Source organism: Dama dama, chromosome 32 (assembly GCF_033118175.1).
Source record: "Dama dama isolate Ldn47 chromosome 32, ASM3311817v1, whole genome shotgun sequence".
Lineage (NCBI taxonomy): Eukaryota > Metazoa > Chordata > Mammalia > Artiodactyla > Cervidae > Dama > Dama dama.
The window spans coordinates 13,000,064-13,026,304 of NC_083712.1; the positions used below are offsets into that span (position 1 = coordinate 13,000,064).

The 26,241-nt window shown below is 43.6% G+C and overlaps 1 protein-coding gene across 10 annotated transcripts in view; it reads left to right on the forward strand.

The window, feature by feature from the left end:
* The first annotated feature begins 4,152 nt into the window (after window positions 1-4,152).
* MCPH1 (microcephalin 1) overlaps window positions 4,153-26,241 on the forward strand; it is a 220,314-nt gene continuing 198,225 nt past the window's right edge. For 4 of the 10 annotated variants that reach the window (XM_061134654.1, XM_061134657.1, XM_061134658.1 and 1 more), the window contains exons 1-4: window positions 4,416-4,557; window positions 5,507-5,598; window positions 8,802-8,920; window positions 25,248-25,335. In XM_061134654.1, coding sequence (XP_060990637.1) covers window positions 4,518-4,557; window positions 5,507-5,598; window positions 8,802-8,920; window positions 25,248-25,335 — 339 coding nt within the window. In that variant the 5' untranslated portion in view covers window positions 4,416-4,517. Of the gene's footprint in view, window positions 4,348-4,415; window positions 4,558-4,676; window positions 4,693-5,011; window positions 5,053-5,506; window positions 5,599-8,799; window positions 8,921-16,808; window positions 16,983-22,971; window positions 23,027-25,247; window positions 25,336-26,241 lie in introns of those variants that run through there. The other 6 variants (XM_061134656.1, XM_061134662.1, XM_061134663.1 and 3 more) reach the window with 6 other exon arrangements.

The window sequence follows — 26,241 nt, forward strand, 5'->3', positions numbered from 1 at the left end:
ACTTCTGCATATAAACAGTCATAATATATAAAAAGTATTTGGCAGCCAGTATGGCCAGTGGTTACACTCCGGTATTCTTGCCTGGAGAATTCCATGGACAGAGGAGCCTGACGGGCTACAGACCACAGGGTCACCAAGAGTTGGACACAACTGAGTGACTGTCACTTTCACATACTAGAGAGTTCTTTAAAAAAGAAATGGCCAAGGTAGCTACCAGTGATAAGGGACACCAGGAGGTTTGGAGGGATCCCAAGGTCCCTTGACAGGGCCTAGGGTTAACCCTCTAGATGCTGGATCAGGGCAAGCAAGACGGAAAGGGGTAGAGATACTGTTGGGAGGGAGCAGGCAGAAGGCCTAAGGTGGTTCAAGACCCCATCTGGCTTCCAAATAGTGCCGAATATCCAGTATTTCAGGAAGTCATGTCACCGTACTGATGTGTCTTGGCTTGAATAAAGCCCCTAAATAGAGACCTTTTTTTTTTTAAAAAAACAAATTTGAGGTCATACCATATGTATTCTGGTGCCCTGCTTTTTTTCAGTTTAACAATATATTATAAGCATTTTCCTGTGGGGCTTACTTTTTGGGTTTTGCTTTTAAAAAGGATTTCAGGCAATTTGGTTTTGAGTCGGAATCAGGGTGTTGAGGGGCAAATGCTCCAGGCCACAGAAAATTCTTTGAAACAACCTGCTTCCTAATGGTGTGTCTACTCCCTTTCCTAAGTCTGTGGTCATTGGATATGCTATAAGTGTGTTAAGTCACTTCAGCCACGTCCAACTCTGCCACCCTATGGACTGTAGCCCACCAGGCTCATCTGGCCATGGGATCCTCCAGGCAAGAACACTGGCAAGGCAAATATCTGTGAACAAATGATGGACGATGTCGATACTAAGTGCGGTTAAAACAACAAGTGGTGGGGAGAGATGCTGACTTAAATTTTAAAATTTCAATTACTGGGACTTCCCTGGGTGTCAGGGGTTAAGACTACTTCCAGTGTAGGGGCCACAGGTTTGATCCCTGGTCAGTGAACTAAGATCCCACATGCCACTAGGAATGCCCCCCCACCCCAAAATTACAATTACTAAGGTAACTGAAAATAACTACTTAAAAAAAAAAAAAGCCAGCACTAGCAAAGAAGCATTTCCCTAGAGATGTGTCTTGCTACATTTCATCTACTCACAGAAGGGCAGTATTGTGCGGGTTTTCTGATTTAATTTTACAGAGATCCTGGGAGAAATAAAGATAATGGGCCATGTATTTCTTGGAACTTAAGCAAAGTGGCTGGCCTAGGTAAAAACTCTTGTAAAGAATCCTTATCTTATTTGAACTCATATTTGAATTAATTAGGATAAGAACATTACTTCTTCAGTCAGCTATAAAGTTCCATTTTTATTGCTGTAAAATGTGACAAAGATAGAAAGCTAAAATAATCCATTATTGTTCTTGCAAATAATTTCAGCTTTCATTGCCTTTACCACTGCTTTTCTTCTCTTTCAGTTATTCATTTATCTCAATTCATGTGTACCTGGTTTTTGCAATTTTTTCAATGTTTTTGAGGACAAGCATGTTACTCTGTATCATCAAATAATATTCTCATTTGAAAACACATGAAACCTTTATTTTAAAAATGTTAGTTTGAGAAAAGCATAATTTGCTATTATTAGTCCAAAAAAATGCCAAATTCCCTTCCAATACTAATAATTAAGAAATGTGTATTTTCACTGAGAAATTACAAAGTTTTAAAGTTTTCTATCAGACAGTGTGTGCTAGTCAAATCTCTCTCCACTGTCTTTTTTTTTTTTAGGTTTTGTAGAAACATCATTTTAAAAAAAATGTAACTCAGTGATCCATGCCTCACCTTTGAAATTCATGCATTTCTAGGAAACCAGACCCACCTCTGCCCTAAATGTTGATGCAGGACTGTTGAGAATGGAAGAGTCTAGAGGGAACTTCAGACTCCGGGCACCCGCGTTTCCTTCTGAAGCTCTGAGCCTTTTATCTGACTGGTCTGCCAGAACTTCTCAGCGACACGCTCATCCTGAGGCCTGTAAGAAGGTTGTAATGTTGTCAGGGAGAAACCTCTGAAAACTCACCTCCTGCTGAGCTGAAGTGCACGGCTCAGGAAAGTCAATATTTTCAGTCTACCTTTGTCCTGAGTGCATATAAAAGGGCTTTGAGTGTTTATCCCTTTTATTACGGGTGAGCACTGGCAGAGGAAAAAAACTGGCTTTCATTTTTTATACTTTTGCGGAAAGCAAAAATGAAGAAGCACAGGTAACTTATTTCAGACTTTACTAGATCCTTTCTCTAGGTTGTTTTATTAGAAGCTCTACATAGAAATGCAATGAAAAATAAAACTAGAGCTTATTAGTGTCAAGGCCATGTTTCTTTGAACCCAGTAGTTTAACTTTGTTCTTAAGGATGAGATGTCCGTAGTTTAGATGATAGCGTCTCCTTCTGGGGTGAAGAGGTGGGCAACCAAGTGAGAAGAAGGTAATTGAAACTTTGGATAGAGGTGCAGGGGGACTCTGTACATTGTATTGAAACCTCATGTGACTAATATTTTTGTTTTAAACAATCTATTTTTATGGTATTTTATGTTATTTTTATTTGTGCAATCAATATGCATTTAGAATTAACCATAGTTTAACACTTTTTGTTATTTGTTATTCTTCTTGAGCTGAGTTCACACTCCCAGGTAGACTGTGTCCCCATTTCCTCAGGGTAGAATTTATTAGGTGTGATAATGATACATGTATTGATCAAAGATTTGAGTCCAGGAAACGGGGTTTGGTGGATGCACATACTCAACATAATTCTTTAGAACCACAGTGGACTCACTGGACCCTATTAACGGCTGATTTAACAATTAGGGTTGAAGGAATGAATGAATGAAAGAAAGGAGAGCAGTCCATATTCTTGTACACATACCCTTCTGCTAACTATAGTAAAAAGAACTAAAGGTATTGTTTTTGGTTTCAACAAGTTTTAGCTGTTAGTAATTGTTTGTTACTTTGCACTAGTCAGGTAACCTCTCTTGAACCTGATTACTTATTGTATAAATTGTTTAATATTGCTTAACAGAAACTGTTGTAAGCTTGAAGTGATACACAGTATAAAAGAGAAAGCATTTTTAATTGTAAAGGAGTTGGGAAGGGTACAAAGGCGGCTTCAATGGTTAGTCTCCAGATTACAATAATAAATACCTATAAAATAATAGAATTTTAGGGAGAATCAGGAGGAAAATACATGTAAGTGCTACATAATAACACTCACCTCATAAGTAGGATTAAATTTGATAACACACCTAACCTTTGACAATACACCATTTACGTAAGTGTTCACTGCACTGTGTGATGTGCTCAGCCATGTCCAACTTCTGAGACCCTGTGAATTGTAGCCTGCCGGGCTCCTCTGTCCATGGGATTTTCCAGGCAAGAATATTGGAGTGGGTTGCCATTTCCTCCTCCAGGGGATCTTCCTGACCCAGGGGATCCAACCCTGGGTCTCCTGCATTGCAGGAGGATTCTTTACCCACTGAGCCACGTAGGAAACCCAAGTGTTCATTAAATGTTAGCTATTATCTCTACTATCATTAATGCTTTTCTACACGAAAATGAAACTTGGAGAGTGTTAGTAACTCATTAACATCTCATAGCTAGTTAGTGGCTGATTGGTGGTGGTGTCCAGTTGCTCAGTCCTGTCAGATTCTTTGCCCCCCATGGAATGCAGGCCTTCCTGCCCTGTAGTGGCTGATATCAGTCCCCAAACTCCAAGTCCAGCCTGATTTCTAAATGAAGCCTGTACTTCAACCATCTGATTATAAGGGAACTCCCTTAAGGTTATTTTTAAGTCTGGTAATAGACTATATACTACATGCTAGAACACAAAAATGGTATTGAAATCATTAAAAATGAAACTTTTCACACGTTTGGTGGTTCCTTCTTTAATACAGACAACACAGGTCCTTTAACCAACTCAGTGTTTCGGGAAGATTAAACAGAGAGCGCTTATCAACTCGGGGCGGGGGGAACAGTCGCCCCTTCCTACACGTCACTGCAGGGAAACTGTAGGGTTGGGACAAGCTCCCGCAGGACGCATGCGCGCAGCCCTCGGGGCGGGTCTGCGCTGCGGGGGCGGGGCTCCCGGGCTGGCGGGAGGTTTGAAACCCAGAAGATAAGGGACCAGGCGGCCAGGCTACTCCTGAGGTCAAGCTCCCCCTCTCCCTCTGGGATTCATCTGCTCTGGGATTTACGGGCTGTAGGGCTTGAGGGAGACAGCCCGGCTAGGGGGACTCCCGCGTGAACCGGAGACCCTGGGTCTCCACGCAGGAGCTGACGCGCCGTGTAGGTACGACCGGAGAGAACCTGCCTCCGTTGCCCGCGCGGAGGGGTCTTGGTCCCGCCCCCCGCCCCCTATTGGTTGCTGAGAGGACGCGGACACGCGGATTTCCGCAGAGCCCGCCCTGCGCACGCGCGCTGCCGCCACTGCGTCACGCTTGCGCGTCCCCGTTGGCCGTCATGGCGGCCCCCGGGAACCTCCGGGGCCCGGTCCTAAAAGGTGAGCAGGCGGGGGCCGAGCCGGCGCAGCGGCGGCCGGGCCTCAGGAAGGGCGCCGGGGTCGCCAGCCCGGCTGCCGAGAGGAAGCGGGGTCTGTCCTCGAGCCCAGCGCCGGGACCGCCCGTGACGGGTGGCGGTGCGTCTCCGAGCCCAGGGCCCGCGCCGCCCCACCTGGGCTGGGTCAGGCGCGTGGCGCAGACACACGAAGGGCTGGGAGCCCCCGGGGGGTTGGTTTTCAGCTTTTCCTGGGCTCTGGCGTCTTTGTCTGGCCCGGTGGATTTGCGGGGAGGGGGCTCTAGTGAAATTAGAAGAAGAACCAGTAACTCCTCTCCCTGTTCTCTGTTAGTGTGACCAGAACCTCTCAGTGAGAAATGATTCCCTCCAGGCACGCCTGAAAGACCCCAGGCTTTGAGCAGGGAGGGTTTCGTAAACTGTGTTCCCTGCCCCGCAAAGGTTTGCCTGTTGGCCGTGTTTTTGCAGGACCTACAAACTAAAGGTGCCCTTTACTTTTTTAAATGGTTGAGGGGGTGGGAGGAACCGAAGGAGGAGGACAAATGAAATCTATTATCAAATTCAGACTTCATTTTCCATAAAGTTTTGTTGGAACGCAATTACGCTTGCTCGTTGATATATTTGACTGCTTCTGTACTGCAGCCTTCAAACTGAGGGGTTGTTTGGCCCTCAAAGCCTAAGATAATTGCTCTCTGGTCCTTTACAGAAAACTAGAAAGTTAGGCTTGGTTTAAGAATTTGGGAAGAGTTGAGAATGTAAACTGTGATGTATGAGTAAAGTTGTTTTTCCCTTGAAATTTGAAAGGATCTGATGGCACTTTTAAACAGAAGAAATTTTAAATTTACTTTTTAATGTGAATAGAACAGGAGAAAACTGTTGAAATCTTCGGGCGAGGGTATATTAGATATATTTCATGCTAGCATTTTCTCTGTTTTCAGATGTTGTGGCCTATGTTGAAGTGTGGTCAGCCAATGGGACAGAAAATTACTCCAAGACCTTTAGGAGTCAACTTGTGGATATGGGGGCAAAGGTAAGAAATTCGTTTTACCACTGCTGCACCTAACAGTCATCTGAAACATAGGAGATCTATTTGCATTTTCTTATTTTGGGAGTTTTTACTTAGAGCACGATGGACAAAGAGGACAGTGGGTAAGTGGCAGAAGAAAAAAGGAGAGAACCATGCTATGAGGGATTGAGAACAGCTGGGGTTCTCTATTGAGAATGGCTTGGGGATGACGCAACAGGAGAGCTCCAGGCTGGAAACACGAGTCCTGCCACTGGCTGTTCAGATGCTTGATACTCTTCATCAAAGTGTGGAATACAGGAAAAGGAACAGTTTTTTAAAGGGAAAAGTTGTGAATTTGGGGTATATTGGAAGTACCTGATAGACATTTGGATGTACAAATCTGGAACTTGAGATTGTCAGGGCTAGAGATACTGTTTTAGGCATCAGGGACGTAAGAATCAGGTGTGCTGACTACCCAGGTGGTTAGAATGAAAAGTACTGAAGGTGGAGCCTGTTTAGTATTTCCAGGGCTGGAATGGGAGTCCTGGACCCAGGGACTGAGGGTGAGAAGGATGCCAGGAGAATCCAGAAGACATGCCTGAAGTGGGAGGAGGGACAGACTTCAAAGATGGAAATTTTAAAACACCGCCTAAATTTAAGAAAAGTTAGGATTGGGACGTATTCTTTAGGCATTAAAGCTATAAGGTCATTGTTGAGTGTCACCATGTTCAGTGAGCTGGGTTAAGGGAATCATGGAGACCTGAGGAATGGGGTGGTGAAGGCAGCAGCTTGAAGCTGGGGTTCAGATGTGAGCCGACTTCGTGGAGGTGGGGGGGTGGTCTTGGGGGAGGGGGGCTGGCCGGCTGGTGAAAGGAGAGATAACACAGGTATGATACCACTGAAGCCAGGGCAAGGATTAGGGACGGTCAGGGCGTAACATAAACTGGAGGGCAGAGTGCCTGCTCCTGAGTTTCGTTTGACTCACCCTGGTACCTGACCTAGTGAGCAGGGGAAAGACCCAAGAGCAGATTAGGGTGACAGTCAGAAGGCAGGGCCCGGGGTTTGCTTTTGAACCTGAGAAGACACCTTTTTTTCTGATAAATTGGAAGGTAAATCCATTAGGATTTCGGGAGGCTTTCCGCTTGATGATACCAGCCACATACTTGGGCTCCATGTGTTATTGTGACAGGAAAAAGCTGTGGAACATAAGAGCTGGCAAAATGGCTTTTGAGAGTAGTATTAAGGTCTTGGATCTCTTGAATTCCACGCCCCCCCCCCCCCCCTTTTATTTAGAAATCTTTCAAATAGAAAAGCTGAAAGAACAGTATGGTGAATATAGACCCAACAATTAACATTCTTGCTTGGACTCCATCTCTAAACAATATATGTATTTTTCTCCTGAACTATTCAAAAGTAGGTTGCAGGTACCATAATTTGTCCCTAAATATATTTAGCCTGCATCTTTTAGAACAAAGACGCCTTCTGTGTGACAGAAGACCGTTTCACATCTGAGAAAGCTATCAGTGATTTCCTAGCAGCTTTCTGCCGTGTTTGAATCAGTTTATAATTCTGTCAGCATATAAAAGCCCCACTGCTGTGTATGCTTAGTTTTGTCTCTTTACCTTCGGCCATCGCAGTGTGTTTCTGGTGGTGTATCAGTCTGGTGTGAATTTGCATTTTCCTGCACGTCTTCCCATACTTATTTTGAAGACCCTGTTCAAGTCTCCACCTCATGTTTGCATTGGGTTTTTCTTTTTCTTCTTGATTTGTAAGCATTCTTTATACTTTTCAGTTGACCCCGTTGTCGGCCATGTGAATTGCAATATTTTCTGCCTGTGGCCTTTTCACCTTCTTAATAGCATCTTTTGATGATAATGGTAGTTTATTCCTTATGGTAAGCTTCTGTGTGTGTATCTTGTTTTAAAAAATCTATTTCTATATGGCGGTTATGAGAATCTTTATTTTCCAGAAGCTTTATCATTTTGCCGTTCACATTTAGATTTACAGTACATTTGAAATTAGTTTTTGTATGTGGTATGAAATAGTTTCATTTTTTTTCCCCAGTGGATGATCGTTTGTCTCAACACCATTTATTGAAAAGACTATCCTTTAGCACAGTGACACCTTTGTCATTAGTCAGGTTTTAGTACCCATATAGTCTGTTCTCATGACAGACCACCCTGTCTTAATTACTCTTTATAGTAGATCTTCCCCTTTGTTCTTCAAGTCAAGGGGTTCTGGCTTTTCTTAGCCTTTTGCTTTTCCAGATACATTATGAAACTGGTTTGTCAGTTTGCAACTTAAAGCTTTTTTGGGATCTTGATCGGTATTGGATAGAGAACAACAGATCAGTTTGGAGAAAACTGACATTTTTATACGCTGGAATCTTCTAAAGCATCAGCATGATGTATGCCTTTGTTGATTTGAGTTTCTTTCATTTTCTCAGTGATGTTTTATGATTTTCTCTGTTTATTTTAGTTGCTGTTAAGAATGGTATCTTTTGAATTCTTTTTCCTGTTGCTGTTACATAGAACTAGTTCATTTTTGCATATCCACCGTGTGTCTAGAAAACTTACGAAGCTCTTATGAATTCTGTGGCATTTTGGGGATTTTTAACAATGTGCACAATTGATTGTTATGTGCACAGGACTGTCTTATTTTTTTTTCTAATCCTAACACTTTTTCTTTTCTTGACATACTGCCCTGGCCGGGGCCAGTTGGACAGACTGGAGATAACAGAAAGGTTTTAGCATTTCCCATCATGCAGTCTTATACCAGCTTTCAGATCCTAATTTTCTGTGAATTTTCCTCAATAAACTTTTTAACTTTAACACATTTTTGTCATGTAATTGAGATGGCTATGATTTTTCTCTTTTACTTTGTTAATGAAGTGAATAATAATGATTGACTTTTTGTTCTAACCAGCTTTGCAGTCCTGGAATAAACAAGTGGTGGGAATGTATTTGTATATATTGGTTGATACTATTTGTATACACTATCGTATATGTTGTATACATTGGCTGATACTATTTGTATACACTATTGTACATGTCGTCTATATTGGCTGATACTATTTCTAGATACTATTGTATATTTCGGTTGATAGTATTTGCTAATTATCTTGTTGCTTTTTTGGTAAGTGTGTACAAGAGTGACACTGGCTTGTACTTAAGAAACTTATGCAAATAGTAATAAGTTTACCTTTGTTTTCTGCCTTTTGTCTGCAGGTTTCAAAAACTTTTAACAAACAAGTAACTCATGTCGTGTTCAAAGACGGGTACCAGAGCACCTGGGAAAAAGCACAGAAGAGAGGCGTGAAGCTCGTCTCAGTGCTCTGGGTTGAAAAGTGAGTCTTTTCTCCTGTGTTTTTTTTTTTTTTTTCTTAAGTTATCTAGTTTTGGTAGAGTGTGGAGATATTTTGCATGAATCACAGAGCTAGATAAGTTTTGTTTCCATCTTTTCTCTGCCTCTTACTGGGGGCATTTGACATCCTCAGTTTCCTAGGACGAAAGACAGGCGTGGTGTAACTCCCAGCCTGCCCAGAGACCCTGAGACGGAGTCTGTGTGGTGTATTGAGGGAACAGAGAAGCAGATTGTTAGTCTACTAAGGTGACCAGTCTGTAACAGACACCACAGACAGTGGGCTTAAGCAGCAGAAATGTATCTCTCAGACTGCTGGAGGCTAGAAGTCCACGATGAAGGTGTCCACAGCGTTGGGTTCTTCTGAGGCCTCGCCCCTTGGCTTGCGATTGCCATCTTGTTTCTGTCTTCCCTCCGTCTGACTGTTTCTGTGTCCTCATCTCTTTTATAAGGACACTAATCTTACTGGGTTACCCACCCCCAGTGACGTCATTCACCCTTCACTATCTCCTTCAAGGCCCCATTCCCACCTGTAGTCACGTCCTTTGGTCCTGGGCGTTAGGACTTCATGTGAATTTAGGGGACACAGTTGAGCCCATGCAGGAATAGTCAAGAGGAGGTTGAGATCAGAGGGAGTGGGGTATCAGTGCTATAAATCAAGTTTACTGAAATCCAGATGTAAATGAGTCACACTGTGATTTTCTAGAAAACCAGAGTAAATTTACATGAAAACAGTAATGCAAAATATAAGGCATAGAATTTAGCTGTTGATGTGTGAAGCTGCTCTGAAAAGATTAAACCTGTTAATTGAAAAACTTTGAACAGTGAGACGTGAGCATTGATTCCATTTCTTTGTCTTCCATTGTCTGGGCAGTTTTTAGGATTCCAGCCTCACTCTCCCCTCTTTTGTTTATAGCAAGGTTTTCTTCCTTTCGGATGTGTCCCATTTCCCCGTGATTAGACTCAGGTTGTGGTTTCCCACCCAAAAGGCTCCATGAGTGAGGTGTGGCCTACCTGGAAACCTGCAGTTTCCGTCTGCCTCCTAATGGTGATTCGAATTTTGGTCAACTGGCAAGGTGTTCGGAGAAGGCAGTGGCACCCCACTCCAGTACTCTTGCCTGGAGAATCCCACGGACGGAGGAGCCTGATGGGCTGCAGTCCATTGGGTCGCTAAGAGTCAGACACGACTGAGCGACTTCACTTTCACTTTTCACTTTCATGCATTGGAGACGGAAACGGCAACCCACTCCAGTGTTCTTGCCTGGAGAATCCCAGGGACGGGGGAGCCTGGTGGGCTGCCGTCTATGGGGTCGCACAGAGTGGGATATGACTGAAGTGACTTAGCAGCAGCAGCAGGCAAGCTGTTGCTGGTTTTTTTCCCCACTGTGTGATAACTGTTGTTTCCTTTGAGGCTGATAAGCTGCCTGTGGGGAGGCAGATTCAGATCACGTAGACCTTTTGCTCCCTTGACCCCAGGTGTAGCGTTCATGATGGTTCTTGCCTGAACGAACCTTAACCCTGAGTCTTACAGGATGACTGTTTTCCAAGTCTAGCGCTTCTGGCTGTGCCCAGCTGGGTGCTGTAAGAAAGAGCCTTTTTTCCTCCCACACTGATTGATTAGTGTCAGCTCCTGGGTTCCTGTATTTTTCGACGGCTTATAGTTCACAGTGTCTTTCTGGTGCTTAGATCATTCAGATTTGGGTAGTGGGAGTCCCTTCGGCCAGCTCCTGTGTCTCTCTGACCTCGTGCCTGCTCTCCCCCAGCCCCAGTGTCAGCCGTTTCCGCACAGACCGTGAGCCCTTTGAGGGGGGACAGCATCTGGGACTGAGATGTGGGGCTGGTGGGCTCGCATCCGGGGGGCATCACCCCCTCTTGGCCTCCAGGCAGAGAGACACATTTGCTCCTTTGTTCTCTTTTCCATCCCTGTTTGGGATCATTTGATGTGTTAGTTTTTAGACTAAAATTCTCTCCATTCTTTTTATTTATTTTTAGTGATTGCTTTAGGGGTTACACAAAGATCCTTAACTTCTGAGTCTGCTTAGACTTAGCATTGTACCACATCACATAAGATACAGATAGAGACCTGGTAACTGTGTGTCCGTAGTTCTGCCCCCTCCTCTGTGTTACGGTGGTCGTATGGATTTCAACCCCATGCACTGCAGTCCCACAAGACAGTGTTATTGTGCTCTGAACACTTGTCTGTATTTTAGGTAAATTAAGAGGAAAAACTAGTGTCTAATGTTTATCCGTATATTCTTTCTCTTACTCTTCATTTCTGAGGAGCTGAGTTTGTTCTGCTCTTTCCTTTCAGTGTGAATAGCTGTTTGGCGTTTTTTTGTGTTGTTTTTTTTTAAATAAAATCCACATACTATAAATTCACCCTGTTGGTGTACATTTCAGTAGTTTTTAATAAATTCTATTCGGATGTTTGTAGCAGTTATCACTACCTAATCCAGGAACATTTTATCCCCTCAGAATAAGCCTCATAACCATTAGCAGTCATTCCCCTTGGGCTCCTTACTCCCAGCCCCTGGCAGCCATCAATCTACTTTTTGTCTTTGGATTTACCTAGTCTGGACATTTCTCGTAAATGGAACTCGACATTCTGCGGCTTCTTGTGTTGGATTTCTTTCCCTTGGCATCATGTTTTGGAGTTTCATTCGTGTTGTAGCCTGTGTCAGTTTTTTATTCCTTCGAGTTGCTGAATAATATGTTTTGTTTATCTTCATCAATTGGTAGACATGTGGTTTATTTGCACTTTTTGGCCATTGAGTAATGCTGCTATGAACATTTGTGTGCAGGTTTTCATGTGAATATATATATTTTCGATCCTTTTGGGTATATATGCACCTAGGAGTGAAATTTCTGAGTTATATGGAAACCATTTGTTTAGCATTTTGCAGAAGTGCCAGTTTTTTTGGATTGGGTGTACCATTTTACATTCCTACCAGTAATGTTTGAGGCTTGTTATCCCTATTTATGTTGATAGCCATTGTTGTGGATGTGAAGTGGTATCTCACTGTAGTTTTGACTTGTATTTCCTTAGTGACCAGTGATGTTGAAAAACTTTTCGTGGTTTAATTGGCTATTTCTATATCTTCAGAGAAATGTCTACTCAAACACTGTCCATTTTTTAAGAATTGAGTTGTTTTTCTTGTTTGAGTTAGAGTTCTTTATTCTGGATACATATTATTTGCAAACATAATAAGACCCTTACCAGACATATTATTTGCAAACATTTTCTCCCTTTCTGTGGGTTGTCTTTACACTTTCTTGTTGGTATCCTTTGAAGCACAAGTTAAAAATTTTTAAGCCCAGTGTTTCTATTTTTTCTTTTGTTGTTTCAGTTTTAAATGTCACATTTAAGAAATGATTGCCTGATTGCAGGGCATGAAAATTTACACCTGTGTTTTCTTCTCAGAGTTTTATAGTTCTGTCTTCAACACTTAGGTCTGTGGTTTACTTGAGTTAAGTTTTTGCACATGGTGTGAACTATGACGTCACCTTCACTTTTACATGTGACTGTCCAGTTGTCCCAGTACCACTTGTTGAATAGACTGTTGTTTCCCCATTAAGTTATCTTGGTGTCCTTGTTGAAAATTAATTGACCATAGATACATGGATGTATTTCTGGATTCTCAATTCTGTTTCATTGATCTGTGTGTTTAATGCCAGCACCTCACTGTCTTGATTACTGTTGTTATTGTCCAGTTACTGAGTCGTGACCGACTCTTTGTAACCCCATGGACTGCAGCACGCCAGGCTTCCCTGTCTTCACTGTATTCTGGAGTTTGCTCAAACTCATGTCCATTGAGTCAGTGATGTCATCCAACCGTCTCATCCTCTGTCACCCCCTTCTCCTGCCTTCAGTCTTTGCCAGCATCAGGGTCTTTTCCAATGAGTCAGATCTTCCCATCAGGTGGCCAAAATATGGTAGCTTCAGTGTCAGTCCTTTCAATGAATATCCAGGGTTGATTTCCTTTAGGATTAACTGATTTCCTTGCTATCCAAGGGACTCTCAAGAATCTTTTCCAGCACAATTCGAAAACATGAATTCTTCAGTGCTCAACCTTCTTTATGGTCCAATTCTCACATCCCTACATGGCTACTGGAAAAACCATAGCTTTGACTACATGGACTTTTGTCGGCAAAGTGATGTGTCTGCTTTTTGATACACTGTCTAGGTTTGTCATATAGCTTTTCTTCCAAAGAGCACGTGCCTTTTAATTTCATGATTACTTGATTACTGTAGCTTTACAGTAAGTTTTGAAGTTGGAAGTGTGTCTTCTCCAATTTTGATTTTCTTCCAGCTCCTTTGCACTTCTGTATGAATTTTAGGATTTGCTTGTCAGTTTCGGGGAGGGACGGTAGGGAGCAACTGATATTTAACAGAGATTGTATTAAGTCACTAACTATATAGGTGTTGCTGTTTAGTCTTGTGATCCATGCCCATGTTTTCATTTTCTTGTCTGTGATTTCTTTCCGTTGGGTCTTGTAGCTTTCAGTGTGTAGACCTTGCCCCTTCTGGGTTAAATTTATTCCCAATTTATTTTCTTTTTGATGCTATTGTAAATGGAATTGTTTTCTTAATTTCATTTTTAGATTGTTCAATTATTAAAATACAGAAATATAACTGATTTTTGTATATTTATTTTGTATCCTGCAAGTTTTTGAACTAGCTAAGTGTCTTTGTGATTTTCTTAGGATTTTTTTTGTATAACGGTGTTGTGTAATCTGTCTACAGAGACAAGTTTTACTTCTTCCCTTCCAGTCTGGATGCCTTTTATTTCCTTTTTTATTCTAATTGACCCGACTTACAAGCTCCAGCACCGTGTTGAACAGAAGCAGTGAGAGTGGACATCTTGTCTGGCTCCCAGTCTTAGGAGAGAAGCTTTCTATGTTTATTAAGTGTGATGTTAGCTTTGGATTTTTTTTTTTAATGGGTGCACTTTGTCAGGTTGAGGAAATTTTCTTCTATTATTAGTTTTTATTTGTTTCGATTTGTTTATTTTTAAAGGATGTTGGGTTTTCTTAAAATGCTTTTTCTGCAATTATTGAGAAATTCATGTGAGAGAGATATATATATATATGTCATTCATTTCATTAATGTGGTGTGTTAGATTGATTTCACGTGGTGAACTAACTTTGCTTTCCTGGGATAAACTCTGCTTGGTTATGTTGTATACTTTTTTTTTTAACTCGATCAGTTTGCTAATACTTTATTTTCATTTTTGTAGCGTCTGTATTCGTAAGGTGTATTGGTCAATACTTAGAGTGACTTTTTCTGGTTTTGAAGTCAGGCAGTATTGGCATCGTAGAATTAGTCGGACTGTGTTCTTCTGTCTTCTGAAGTTTATAGGGATTGCTGTTAGTTCTTCAAGCATTTGGGAGAACTCGGCCAGTGCAGCCATCTGGGCCTGGTCTTTTTTTGTGGGAAGGTTTTTGATTAGTAGTTCATTCTCTTGATACAGGTTTACTCACATTTTCTAGTTTTGAGTCAGTTTAAATAGTTTGTGTCTTTGTGGAGTTTGTTCATTTCATCTAATTCCTTGGCATACACTTGGTTGTAGTATTCTATAATAGTCCTGTTTATTTTGATAAGGTCAGTAGTAGCTCATTCCTGGTATGAATTAGTATCACTTTTCTCTTTGTTTTCATCAATTTAAGCTAAAGGCTTGTCAATTTCTTTGATCTTGTCAAAGAACCAACTTTTGGTTTCTTTGCTGTTTCTCCATTGTGTTTCTTTTCTTTTTAAAATTTCTACTATAATTATTTGTTTCCTTCTGCTTGTTTTGGGTTCAGTTTGCTCTATTATTTCTCTAGTTAGAGCATGAGAAAATTCATTTGAAATCTTTACTGTTTTTTGATGTGTTTACAGTTATAAATTTCTTCTAAGCATAGCTCTAGCTTCATCTCGTGAAATTTGGTATTTTTGTTTTCAGTTATTTCAAGTGTTTACCATTTTCTCTCATGATTTCTCCTTTGACCCATTGGTTATTTAGGACCTTCTCATTTAATTTCTACATATTTTTGAGCCTTCCAAACTTGGTTCTGTTTTTGTTATCTAATTTCATTTTGTTGTAAGAGGAGAACATATTTTAAGATTTTTTAAAGTGGTTGAGATTTGTTTTTACACCCTAACATTTGATCTGGCCAGGTGAATGTTGTGTGTGCACTTGAGAAGAATGTGTATTCATTCCGTTATTGTGGATACAATGTTCTATGTTTAGATGTCTGTTAGATCTAGCTGATTTATGCTGTTTTCTCAGTGTTTTTCTGGAAAAGGTCAGTTTTCATTCCAATCCCAAAGAAAGGCAATACCAAAGAATGTTCAGACTCCTGCACAATTGCACTCATCTCACACGCTAGCAAAGTAATGCTCAAAATTCTCCAAGCCAGGCTTCAACAGTATGTGAACCATAAACTTCCAGATGTTCAAGCTGGATTTAGAAAAGGCAGAGGAGTCAGAGATCAAATTGCCAACATCCATTGGATCATCAAGAAAGCAAGAGAGTTCTAGAAAAATACCTACTTCTGCATTATTGACTATGTGAAAACCTTTGACTGTGTGGATCACAACAAACTGGAAAATTCTTAAAGAGATGGGAATACCAGATCACCTGACCTGCCTCCTGAGAAATCTTATGCAGGTCAAGAAGCAACAGATAGAATCAGACATGGAAGAACAGACTCGCTCAAAATTGGAAAAGGAGTGTATCAAGGCTAGATATTGTCACTGTGCTTATTTAACTTACATTCAGAGTACATCATGTAAAATACTGGGCTGGATAAATAACAAGTCTGGAATCAAGGTTGCTGGGAGAAATATCAGTAACCTCAGATATGCAGATGACACCACCATAATGGCAGAGAGGGAAGAGTAACTAAAAAGCCTCTTGATAAAAGTGAACGAGGAGAGTGAAAAAGCTGTTTTTTTCTCAACATTCAGAAAACTAAGATCATGGCATCCAGTCCCATCACTTCATGGCAAATAGATGGGGAAACAATGGAAACAGTGACAACTTTCTTTTCTTGGCTCCAGAATCACTGCAGATGGTGACTGCAGCCATGAAATTAAAAGACGCTCCTTGGAAGAAAAGCTATGACAAACCAAGACAGCATATTAAAAAGCAGAGACGTAACTTAGTTGACAAAGGTCTGTCTAGTCAAAGCTATGGTTTATCCAGTAGTCATGTATGCATTTGAGAGTTGGACCATAAAGAAGACTGAGCACTGAAGAATTGATGCTTTTGAACTGTGATGTGGGAGAAGACTTTTGAGGGTCCCTTGGACTGCAAGGAGATCAAGCTAGTCAATTCTAAAGGAAATCAGTCCTGAATATTCATTGGAAGGACTGATACTGAAGCTCCAATACTTTGGCCACCTAATGCGAAGAGCTGACTCATTGGAAAAGACCCTGATGCTGGGAAAGATTGAAGGCAGGAGAAGGGGACGACAGAGGATGAGATGGTTGGATGGCATCGCCAACTCAATGGACATGGGTTTGAGCAAACTCTGGGAGTTGGTGATGGATGGGGAAGCCTGGCGTGCTGCAGTCCATGGTGTCACAGAGAGTCAGACACGACTGAGAGACTGAACTGAACTGAAGTGTTTTTCTGTCTTTCTTGATATATTTAGTTGTTCTATCCATTATTGATTGGGATGCTGCATTCGCCAAGTGTTTCTGTTAAATTATTTATGTCTCCCTTTAATCCTGGCAGTCTATCATTTGTTTTTATCAGGTGACAACAGATTTCTGTGGTTTTCTGTGTCTGAAGATGTCCCTATTTGTTTGTGAATAATGTTCTCAGTGGTTATACAATTTTAGGTTGACAGTATTTTTGTTTTTTGCTTCTGTTTTCCACTGCTTAACAGGTGCTTACCCAGAGTCTCTGTCCTCCTAAGAAGCTTGTAGTCATGCAAATAATTTCTCTACTGTGAATACTGTGTCTTTTTATCTGACTTCTTTCGAGATTTTCTCATCTTTGGTTTTCAGAAGTTTAAGGGTCTGGATGTGGTGCCTTTAAATTTATTCTGTGAAGATTTTGGTGAGTTTTTTTTTTTTTTTTTAATGCTATAAGGTTATATATTTCATCTAAAAGCATGATAAACTTGGGCTGTTGTTTCGTCAAATATCTCTTGTGTCTCTTTTTCTGTTACTCCTTTAATTAACTGGCTATCAGAAATTGGCTAAGCTTTCTTGTAAAGAGCCAGATAGTAAATATTTTAGGCTTTGTGGTCTGTATTCAGGTGCTCCCTGCCCTGGTGTGGGAAGAGCCCTGGAGAAGAGCAAACAAATGAGTGTGAAAAATAAAACTTTATAACAAACCCTGGTCATGGGCCAGGTGGCCTGAAGGCTGTCATTTGCCAATCCCTCCCGTGTAATACAGCTTTTGAAATTTTCCCACAAGTTTCATTGACTCTTTTATCAGTTCCATCCTGTCATTAAGTCCATTTACTAAATGCGTTTCAGATATTTTTCATTTCTAACATTTCCACTTGGTTCTTTCTTATGTTTGCATGTTTTGTTTCTTAGCTGAGATTTCCTATCTCTGCTTTTCTCATCTTTCATTACACGTGTATTTTCCATTCTATGGCAGAGGATAGTTACAGACATTCCTTGTCTGATCATTTCAGCATCTTGAGGTTGGTGGCTGTTGGTTTTTTTTTCTTTGTTCCTTGAGAATGTGTCACATTTTCTTGACTCTTGCGTAACAGGACTTTGAGTTGTATTTTGGACATTGTAAATGTTATGTAGACTCTGGGTACTTTACTGTTACTCCAAAGGGTATTGATTTTGTTTTAGGAAGCAGGTGACTTATTTAGCTTTAAACTTTGGACTGTCATTTTAAGATCTGTGCTGGTTATTTGCTTGGATTCATTCAATTCTTCAAACCTTAGCTGCCGGCTGACTTATTTGCCTCATGGACATGTAGGTCAGGGATCAGCCAGAGACTTGGACTTCTGTCTTCAGAACCTGAGGTTCCCCTTCCCTGGTTCTTTGCTCCCTGTATCCTAACATCATTCGCTAGTGGCCTTATCTGCCCCGGCTCTTTATTCTGGTTCCTTTGGTCAGAAGGATAGCAAGTGCCCATTACTGAGCACTCATATGCATTTTTAGTTACAAATGTTTTTCCACATTTCTGTGTAATATATCATTTTTTAAAACATACATTTGGTCTTTTACAGTAGATTACCCAGTGACTTGGCCTTCCCAGGTAGCACAGTGATAAAGAATCTGCCTGCCGAAGCAGGAGACATAAGATGTCTCAGTTTTTTTGGAGCTCAAGAAAATAAAACCTGTCACTGTTTCCATTTTCTCTCCTGTTTGCCATGAAGTGATGGGACCCGATGCCATGATCTTAGTTTTCTGAATGTTGTGTTTTAAGCCAGTTTTTTTCACTCTCCTCTTTCACCCTCATCAAGAGGCTCTTTAGTTCCTCTTTACTTTCTGTCATTAGGGTGTTATCTATCATCTGCATATCTGAGGTTGTTGGTATTTCTCCTGGCAGTCTTGATTCCAGCTTGTGCTTCATCCAGCCCAGCATTTCTCATGATATACTCTGCATATAAGGTAAATAAACAGGGTGACAGTATACAGCCTTGACATACTCCTTTCCTGATTTGGAACCAGTCCATTGTTCCATGTCTAGTTCTAACTGTTGCTTCTTGACCTGCATTTAGGTTTCTCAGGAGATGTGTAAGGTGGCCTGGTATTCCCATTTCTTTAAGGATTTTCCAGTTTGTTGTGATCCACACAATTTTTTCCAGTTTGTTGTGATCCACACAATCAAAGGCTGGTCACTGAAGCAGAAGCAGATATTTTTCTGGAATTCTCTTGCTTTCTCTATGATTCAGCAAATGTTGGCAAAATTTGATCTCTGGTTCCTCTGCTTTTTCTAAATCCAGCTTGTATATCTGGAAGTGTTTGGTTCACATACTGTTGAAGCCTAGCTTGCAGGATTTTGAGCATTACTTTGCTAGCATGTGAAATGAGTACAGTTGTGTGGTAGTTTGAACATTCTTTGGCATTGCCTTTCTTTGGGACTGGAATGAAAACTGACCTTTTCCAGTCTTGTGGCCACTGCTGAGTTTTCCAAACTTGCTGGCATAATGAATGCAGCACTTTCACAGCATCATCTTTTAAGATTTGAAATAGCTCAGCTGGAATTCCATCACCTCTATTAGCTGTGTTCATAGTAATGCTTCCTAAGGCCCACTGGACTTCACACTCCAGAATGTCTGGCTCTAGGTGAGTGACCACACCATCATGGTTATCTGGGTCATTAAGATCTTTCTGGTACATTTTTTTGTGTATTCTTACCGCCTCTTCTTAATGTCTTTTGCTTCTATTAGGTCCTTGCTGTTTCTGTCCTATTGTACCTATCCTTGCATGAGATGTTCCCTCGGCATCTCTGGTTTTCTTGAAAAGATCTCTAGTCTTTCCCATTCCGTTGTTTTCCTCTTTCTTTGCATTGTTCCCTTAAGAAGGCTTTCTTATCTCTGCTTGCTGTTCTCTGAGACTCTGCATTTATTTGGGTATGTCTGGTGTACCTTTCCCTTTCTCCTTTCCCTTCTCTTTTCTCAGCTGTCTGTAAGGCCTGCTCAGACAACCACTTTGCCTTCCTGCGTCTCTTCTCAGGGATGGCTTGTGTACAGTGTTGCAGACCTCCACCCATCGCTCTTCAGGCTCTTTGTCTACCACATCTGATCCCTGGAATCTTTTCATCGTCTCCACTGTATAATCATAATGAATTTGATTTAGGTCATACGTGAGTGACAAAGAGTTGGACACAACTTAGCAACTAACATAGTACCTGAGTGGTCTAATGGTTTTCCCTACTTTCTTCAACTTAAGCCTGAATTTTGCAATAAGGAACTCATGATCTGAGCCACAGTCAGCTCCACGTCTTGTTTTTGCTGACTGTATAGAGCTTCTCCATCTTCAACTGCAAAGAATATAATCAATCAGATTTTGGTATTGACCTTCTGGTGATGACCATGTGTAGAGTTGTCTCTTGTGTTGTTGGAATTCCCATAGGTTTAAATTCCTAAAATGGACTTTTGGGTTTAGAGGGCTTTTTACATATTTAAACTTTTGATAGATGCTCTCAAGTTGCATTCCCTGAAATCTTTCCAACTTTGTAGGTGAAATAATATAGCTGATTTCATTTGCATTTCCTTGATTTTTAGTGAGGCTGAATTTCTTCTACAAAACTTGGAGGTAACAGCCAAACTGACCTTCAGTTTATGTGTCATGTGTTCATTGTTTCATTGACTGCCTCTCCAGGCCACTGCTCGTGTTTTCCACTGAGAATGTGATCTTTCATGAAATATATAAGGTCACTAGATGTCACTAGAACCCCGTTTTGTTGGGTTATTTTGGGTGTGTTCTTTCTAAGAGCAGACAGCTGTGTAACTGCAGTTGATAGAATTCTGACATTTCCTTTGGACACAAACATTTCCATGTTTAAGGAAGAAGAAATAAAGAAGAAAGAAGGAAGATCAGCTTGACAGTCACCTCAGTTCAGTTGGAGGTTGATTCCCCAGCTGGTGCTCGTGGTAAAGGGCCCGCCTGGCAGTGCAGGAGAGGCAGAGAGGGGGTTCCACCCCGGGTCAGAAAGATCCCCTGGAGAAGGGGATGGCTGCCCACTCCAGTGTTCTTGCCTGGAGAATCCCCTGGGCAGAGGAGCCTGGTGGGCTACAGTCCATAGTGTCGCAGAGAGTAGGACAGAGGTGAAGTGACTTAACTTGCACACAAGCATAATCAGAAAGTTAGGTTTTTTTAGCAGTCACAAACAGTCAGATAGCTGGGGGCACAGTTCACAGGCAATGCCGTTGTGCGTCTGAGAGCCGGCCCCCCGCCCCTGCGTCTGTTTCCTACACACGGCACAATCCTTGCACAGCCACACCGTGGCCGTCCACGCTGATCTCACCAGCCACACACCTGACAGCCATCAGCTTCACCCCGGAAGCCCCCATAGTGTCTGGGAGGGCTCCAGGGGGAGAAAGCCGAGGAGATGCAACCAGCAGCCTTCTGGGGCTGAGTCAGGGTGCTCCGGGGTCTGTGTCGTGGAGGGTCAGCTTGGGAGTGGTCACGGGTCCCCTGTGGTGGCGGTGCCTCCCAGGCCGCTCCCCTGGGGCGAGTTCACCCACTCGGCTTTTGAGGGAGGTACTTTCCAACAGTGCAGATAACTGTCCCTCCTCACACTGTGTGTGTGTGTGTGTGTGTACTATATCCAGAGGATCATATCTCATTCCTTTCAATGTTCCTTTTAAGGTGTGAATTGTCCCCCAGTGGCCAGTGGTAGCCCGTTCACGGTGACTTGTCTTAGCTTATCATTTCTCTATCATTCTCTGGACACTTCTGTTTTCTTCTGGCACAGTTTAGTTCAAACTCAGCTTGTACTTTCTCTTTCCCAGCCCTGAATTCAGCCTTTTCTCCAAGGAGCCCTGGTTCCTTTTAGTGGAAAATAGTATTTGGACCTAAGATCTGAGGGGAGTTGGGCATGCTCATCGCCACGGGCTGCTGCTCCTGCACCTTCTTGGGGCAGAGTTTAGTGATACGGATGTGTATCTGTGCCATGCGTTTTTTTCCGTAGCATCCATGTATAGTCCATCAGTGAGTTCCTGTGGGGACCTGCCGTTCCAGCCCAAAGATGCCTTTCCTGCTAGCTCATGGCACCTCCTGCGTGGACATCGAGATTGCTCAGCAGTTTTGTCATTTCACGTGTTGGGGACAAGGCCACTCCATCATCAGACACTTGCTTTGCTGTCCTGGGTCCCCCTCAGTCTTCGCTGCTGCGTTTGGGGGACAGAAAAGGCCAGGGTGGCCCCCTCCCCTCTCTGCAGTGTGTCTCAGCTTCGGTCCTGGGCAGAGCACTTCGTTTAAAGACTCACTCTTGACAGAAATACGTGTGATAGGCCCAGGCAGGTGTCCTAGGATTCGCTAAATGAAGGAGGAGAGTCATCAGACTTGTGGGGTCCATTGTCCCTCCTTTCGTTTTGCCAGAAGCTTTTATTCCCCAGCATATGCCCTGACTCAGTTAGGAGGGAGCTGGTCAGCCTTTTAAGAGCAATTCCAAAGGCCCTGGGGTGAGAGGGGTGGGATGTGGGGGCTTCTGGTGGGGGTCAGCATGGCTTGGCAGGGTGAGGGGGCACGGCGGAGAGAGGCAGAGCTTCTGGGGTTTTTGGCCTGAGCTCAGGCTGCAGCAGGAGCTGATGGAAGGCAGGGATTGCAGTTTACTGCCTCAAACTCTGTCTGCTTACTGTTTAAAAAGTTTTCCTGTCTCCCAGGCGCACACATCCTCTAATTTGAAAATCTGTGAGCAGGAGTGAGCATAATAAAGTGCTGCCTCCCGGGAGAAGGCTGGAGCTGGCCCGCGGGCTGGCCTGGGTGCATCTGCAGTGTAGAGCTCATGGGAGATGGCTTTTGCTGCTGGGTGCGCACCGCGCAGGCGCAGCGTGGGATGCCGGACCACCGAGTCGGCCTGCGGATGCTGTTCTGTCACTGGTGGTGTTTCCCTCGAGTACCCCTCCCTCAGACACGGTTAGGAAGCTTCTCTTTCTTTTCGGCCATGTTCAAACCCTGGCTTCTCTGATCACTCCCGGAAGGTCGCCTGGAGCACAGACCCCAGCCGCTAGCAGGGCGCTGCCCCAGACGGCTGCAGCCCCGCTGAGGCTGCTGGTCGAGGCTCACTCCGCGTGCTGCCCCGCGCCCCTCCCTAGGCCCTGGTGGGGGCGGGAGCCAAGCACCCCTGGCAGGACTGCGCTTGCAGTCCGGAGCCGCTCCGCGCCGTCCTCGCCTTAGGACCTGCTCGTGGCCCCTCTTCAGCGCCCAGCCCTTCTGCGCAGGGATTCAGACCCTTGTGTAGAGTGACTTGCCCACTGGTTGCGGGGTGCGGGGGTCCCCAGCAGCCGTGGGTGCTGCGGTCCGGCTTGCCTCGCTGGGTCCAGAGCAGGACTTGTTGGGGGATCTGGGCCGATCCCTGGGCTCCGAGGGCAGCGGCAGCCAACACTTCTCGTCTCAACCACTAGGTGGGGAGTTGGTGTCATTGTTGTCCTTTGCTGAAGACAAGCAGAAATCCAGCTGGTGAGTGTTTTCTGTTTTCGCTGTAGACTGTGACTGAGCGCCTGATGAGCGTGGTTTTGATGTAGAGGCACCAGTATTTTCCGCAGCATGTGCGCGCATGGGGTGCCTGCGTCATTGACGGATCCAGGGTCACCCCCAGCGCCTTCAGGGAGTGTGTCCACGACGGGCTCCGTCCTGCCTCATGGAGGCGCGTCTGGGGTCGGGTGCCTCTGCCCGCTGGGGCACACCTCCCGGGCTGCTGACAGCGGAGGAGGCTTCTGGTTTTGTGAACTCTGTCGATGGTTTCCTGTGAGCCTCAGTTTCCTCGGCTGTTGGGTAGGAGGAAAGGCTCTGCTCCCCACTGGCTGGAGGAGGCTCTCAGGGCCTGGTTGAGCCACACGGCGCTGCTGGTCACGACCTTACCACCGTGTCCATGTCGATAGGATAATCCCAGGTCTCATCACGTCTTCTCTTCGGGTGTTTCCCTGCCACCTGTTTTTGTCTGTTGTGTTGCCTGTAACAGTGGGAAGTGGGTGACATTCCTCCTGAGCAGGCGGAGCTGGTAAGCTGTGCTGGAGGTAAAATTGGTAGCTTCCTAGGCCCTTTGCATGTCTGCGTCTGCACCTGACATGTGGGGAGGAGGTAGTTGGTCAGCTTTATGTGTTGTGTGCTTGTGAGGGTGAGGAGTGGGAACTGCAAGGCAGAAGGTGTTCTTATGAAAACAGTTCTGCCCTCAAGTCACACGTCGAGATTTGTAACTGGCGAGGGCTCTCCCTTGTGGCTCAGTGGTGAAGAATCTGCCTGCCAGTGCGGGAGATGCAGGTTCGATCTCTGAGCTGGGAAGATCCCCTAGAGGAGGGAATGGCCACCCACTCCAGTGTTCTTGCCTGGAGAACCCCATGGACAGAGGAGCCTGAGGGGCTGCATTCCATGGGGTCACAGAAGAGTCGGACATAGTGTAGTGACTAAACAACAACAAATTGTCAGTTTGGTGTGTCACCTCCCAAAATTTTTTCAAGTGCGAAATGCTTAACTGTATAATACCATACACAAACACACACTCTTAAAATTGCCTTTTCATCCTTATTTTAGAGACCTTTCTGTATCACCATGGATAACATTTGCCTCATTCTTTTTTTTTATTCCATTGTATTCTATTATATTTTCAGCTTTTATTTGCATATTAATGTTGAACAGAGTAATAGTCTTATGAAATACAGTCGGAGATGTGATTGGGGCCTTATTTTAGAAAGCCTTAGCAGATTGGTGACATAATTATGTAAACACAAGAGTGATAGAATGTGTTTGATCTGAGATATGGAAAGATGAATACAATGTTTTAAGATTAAAATTTCAGTCTTATATGAAACCAGGAGAGGAGAAACCATAGGGAACAAAATTGTTTGGAAAATCGTTGTAGTTGTTTAGGTTTGAGCAGGTGAATGCTCAGAAGTAGGTAGTGGTGGGGGGATCCCCTTGGCAGGTGGGGGGTCAGCGGTGACGCAGGAGGGGCAGCAGATGGCACGCTGGATGAGCTGCGGGAGCAGGCCGCCTGGCCCAGGGGTGCCGCTCGGCCCGGGGGTGGCCGCGACCGTGGTGGCCGCTCGGCCCAGGGTGGCTGGGCCCCAGACCTGGGGCGCCAGGTAGCAGCGATGCCTTGACAGACATACAGGAGGGGGACGCAGTTTTGGAGGAAAGGCAAGCTTTCTGGCCTGTTTCTGTAGGACCTTCTAGCTCTAGGTTATTCGTTTTATGGCCTGTCTACTCTTAAATTATACGTTTAATGGCATGTGCTTCTGCCTTTGTGAGTGCCACACACTGATCTTTTTGAAGTGTTGTTGCAAGTCTAAACTTGTTCCATAAAATTTGCACTTCCCTTAGCTGCCTTCTCTGGAGAAGGATATGGCAGCCCACTCCAGTATTCTTGCCTGGAGAATCCCAGGGACGACGGAGCCTGGTGGGCTGCCGTCTCTATGGGGTCGCACAGGGTCGGACACGACTGAAGTGGCTTAGCACCAGTAGCAGTGGCTGCCTTCTCACTTCTCTTCTTAAACACCATGTTAGAGAAGGTTTTGGCAAGTTGAATTTGTATTGCCTTTTGTGTTTGATAATAAATGCACTTATTATAAAGAACTCTGTCAAAGTGGCCCATGCAGGGGTTCTGCTGACTGACACGTGTGCAGATTGAATGTTGTGTGGCTCTCATGGGAACATGCTCTTTACCCCTATCTTGGTTCCGCAGATGCAGGGTAGCAGGAGCGCACATTGATGAGTCGCTGTTCCCTGCAGCCAACACTGACCAACACCTACCAAGCCTGCTTAAAAAAAAAGTAAGTACGCAGCTTTAGTGTGGACCATGGCAGTTACAGGTTTATTCATTTTCTATTCCTAGAAAATAAAAACTTTCTGGAATATATTCGCATTGTCTTTAAGAATTGCTATTGGTGGTAATGTTCTCACACAGCATTGTTTAATGGTTATAGATTATTCTATTGCAGGAGTGCTTTGATGGAGTTGGTAAGAAATGGAAGAGACTGTTTGGCCATAGGATAACTGACAGTAGCCCAGAGACCAGCACCCACAGGTGCTCTGGTAATGACTTCAGGATTTGGTTGTGTCTGTAGTGAAATGCACTTGATCTGTTTCACTTTATTATTTCAAAAATTTAATTGATTTCTGCATCTGAGGGTGAACTGTTGACTGTGAAATGGCAGTTTGTTATCACGTGAGAATCCCTGTTTGAGAGATTTGCAGACTCCAAACTGAGTCAGGCAGAGGAGAGCTATACATTTCCTGTAGACTAGGGGAGACATTCCCGTGGATGTCCCCATGGTTTCTAAAAATGGTAAATCCTGTATCTCCTTCACATTTCTTCTCAGACAACCTGGAACACGCTCATGCAGGGCTGAAAACTTCAGTGTCTGTCCAGATCGTGTCGGACGGTAGTGACTATTATAGACCCGCAGTAGCTGTGTCTGCTGCTTTAAAGACAAGTGTTTAATATAAACATTGCCAATAAAAGCACATTTTCATTACGTGCATTGTGTAAACTCAGATCAGGCAGATTTCTCCTAATTTCCCTTTCCTCGAAAAACTGTTTTCAGTTTGATTTGGGTTCTTGCAGTTGGATTATCTTTGGTACACGTGTGTGCATGCATGGGTTTTATGTGAGCTGGGTTCTACTGCATTGCATGTACTCTTGGTGGGTTACTTTTTCTTCCTTGCTTAGACCATGT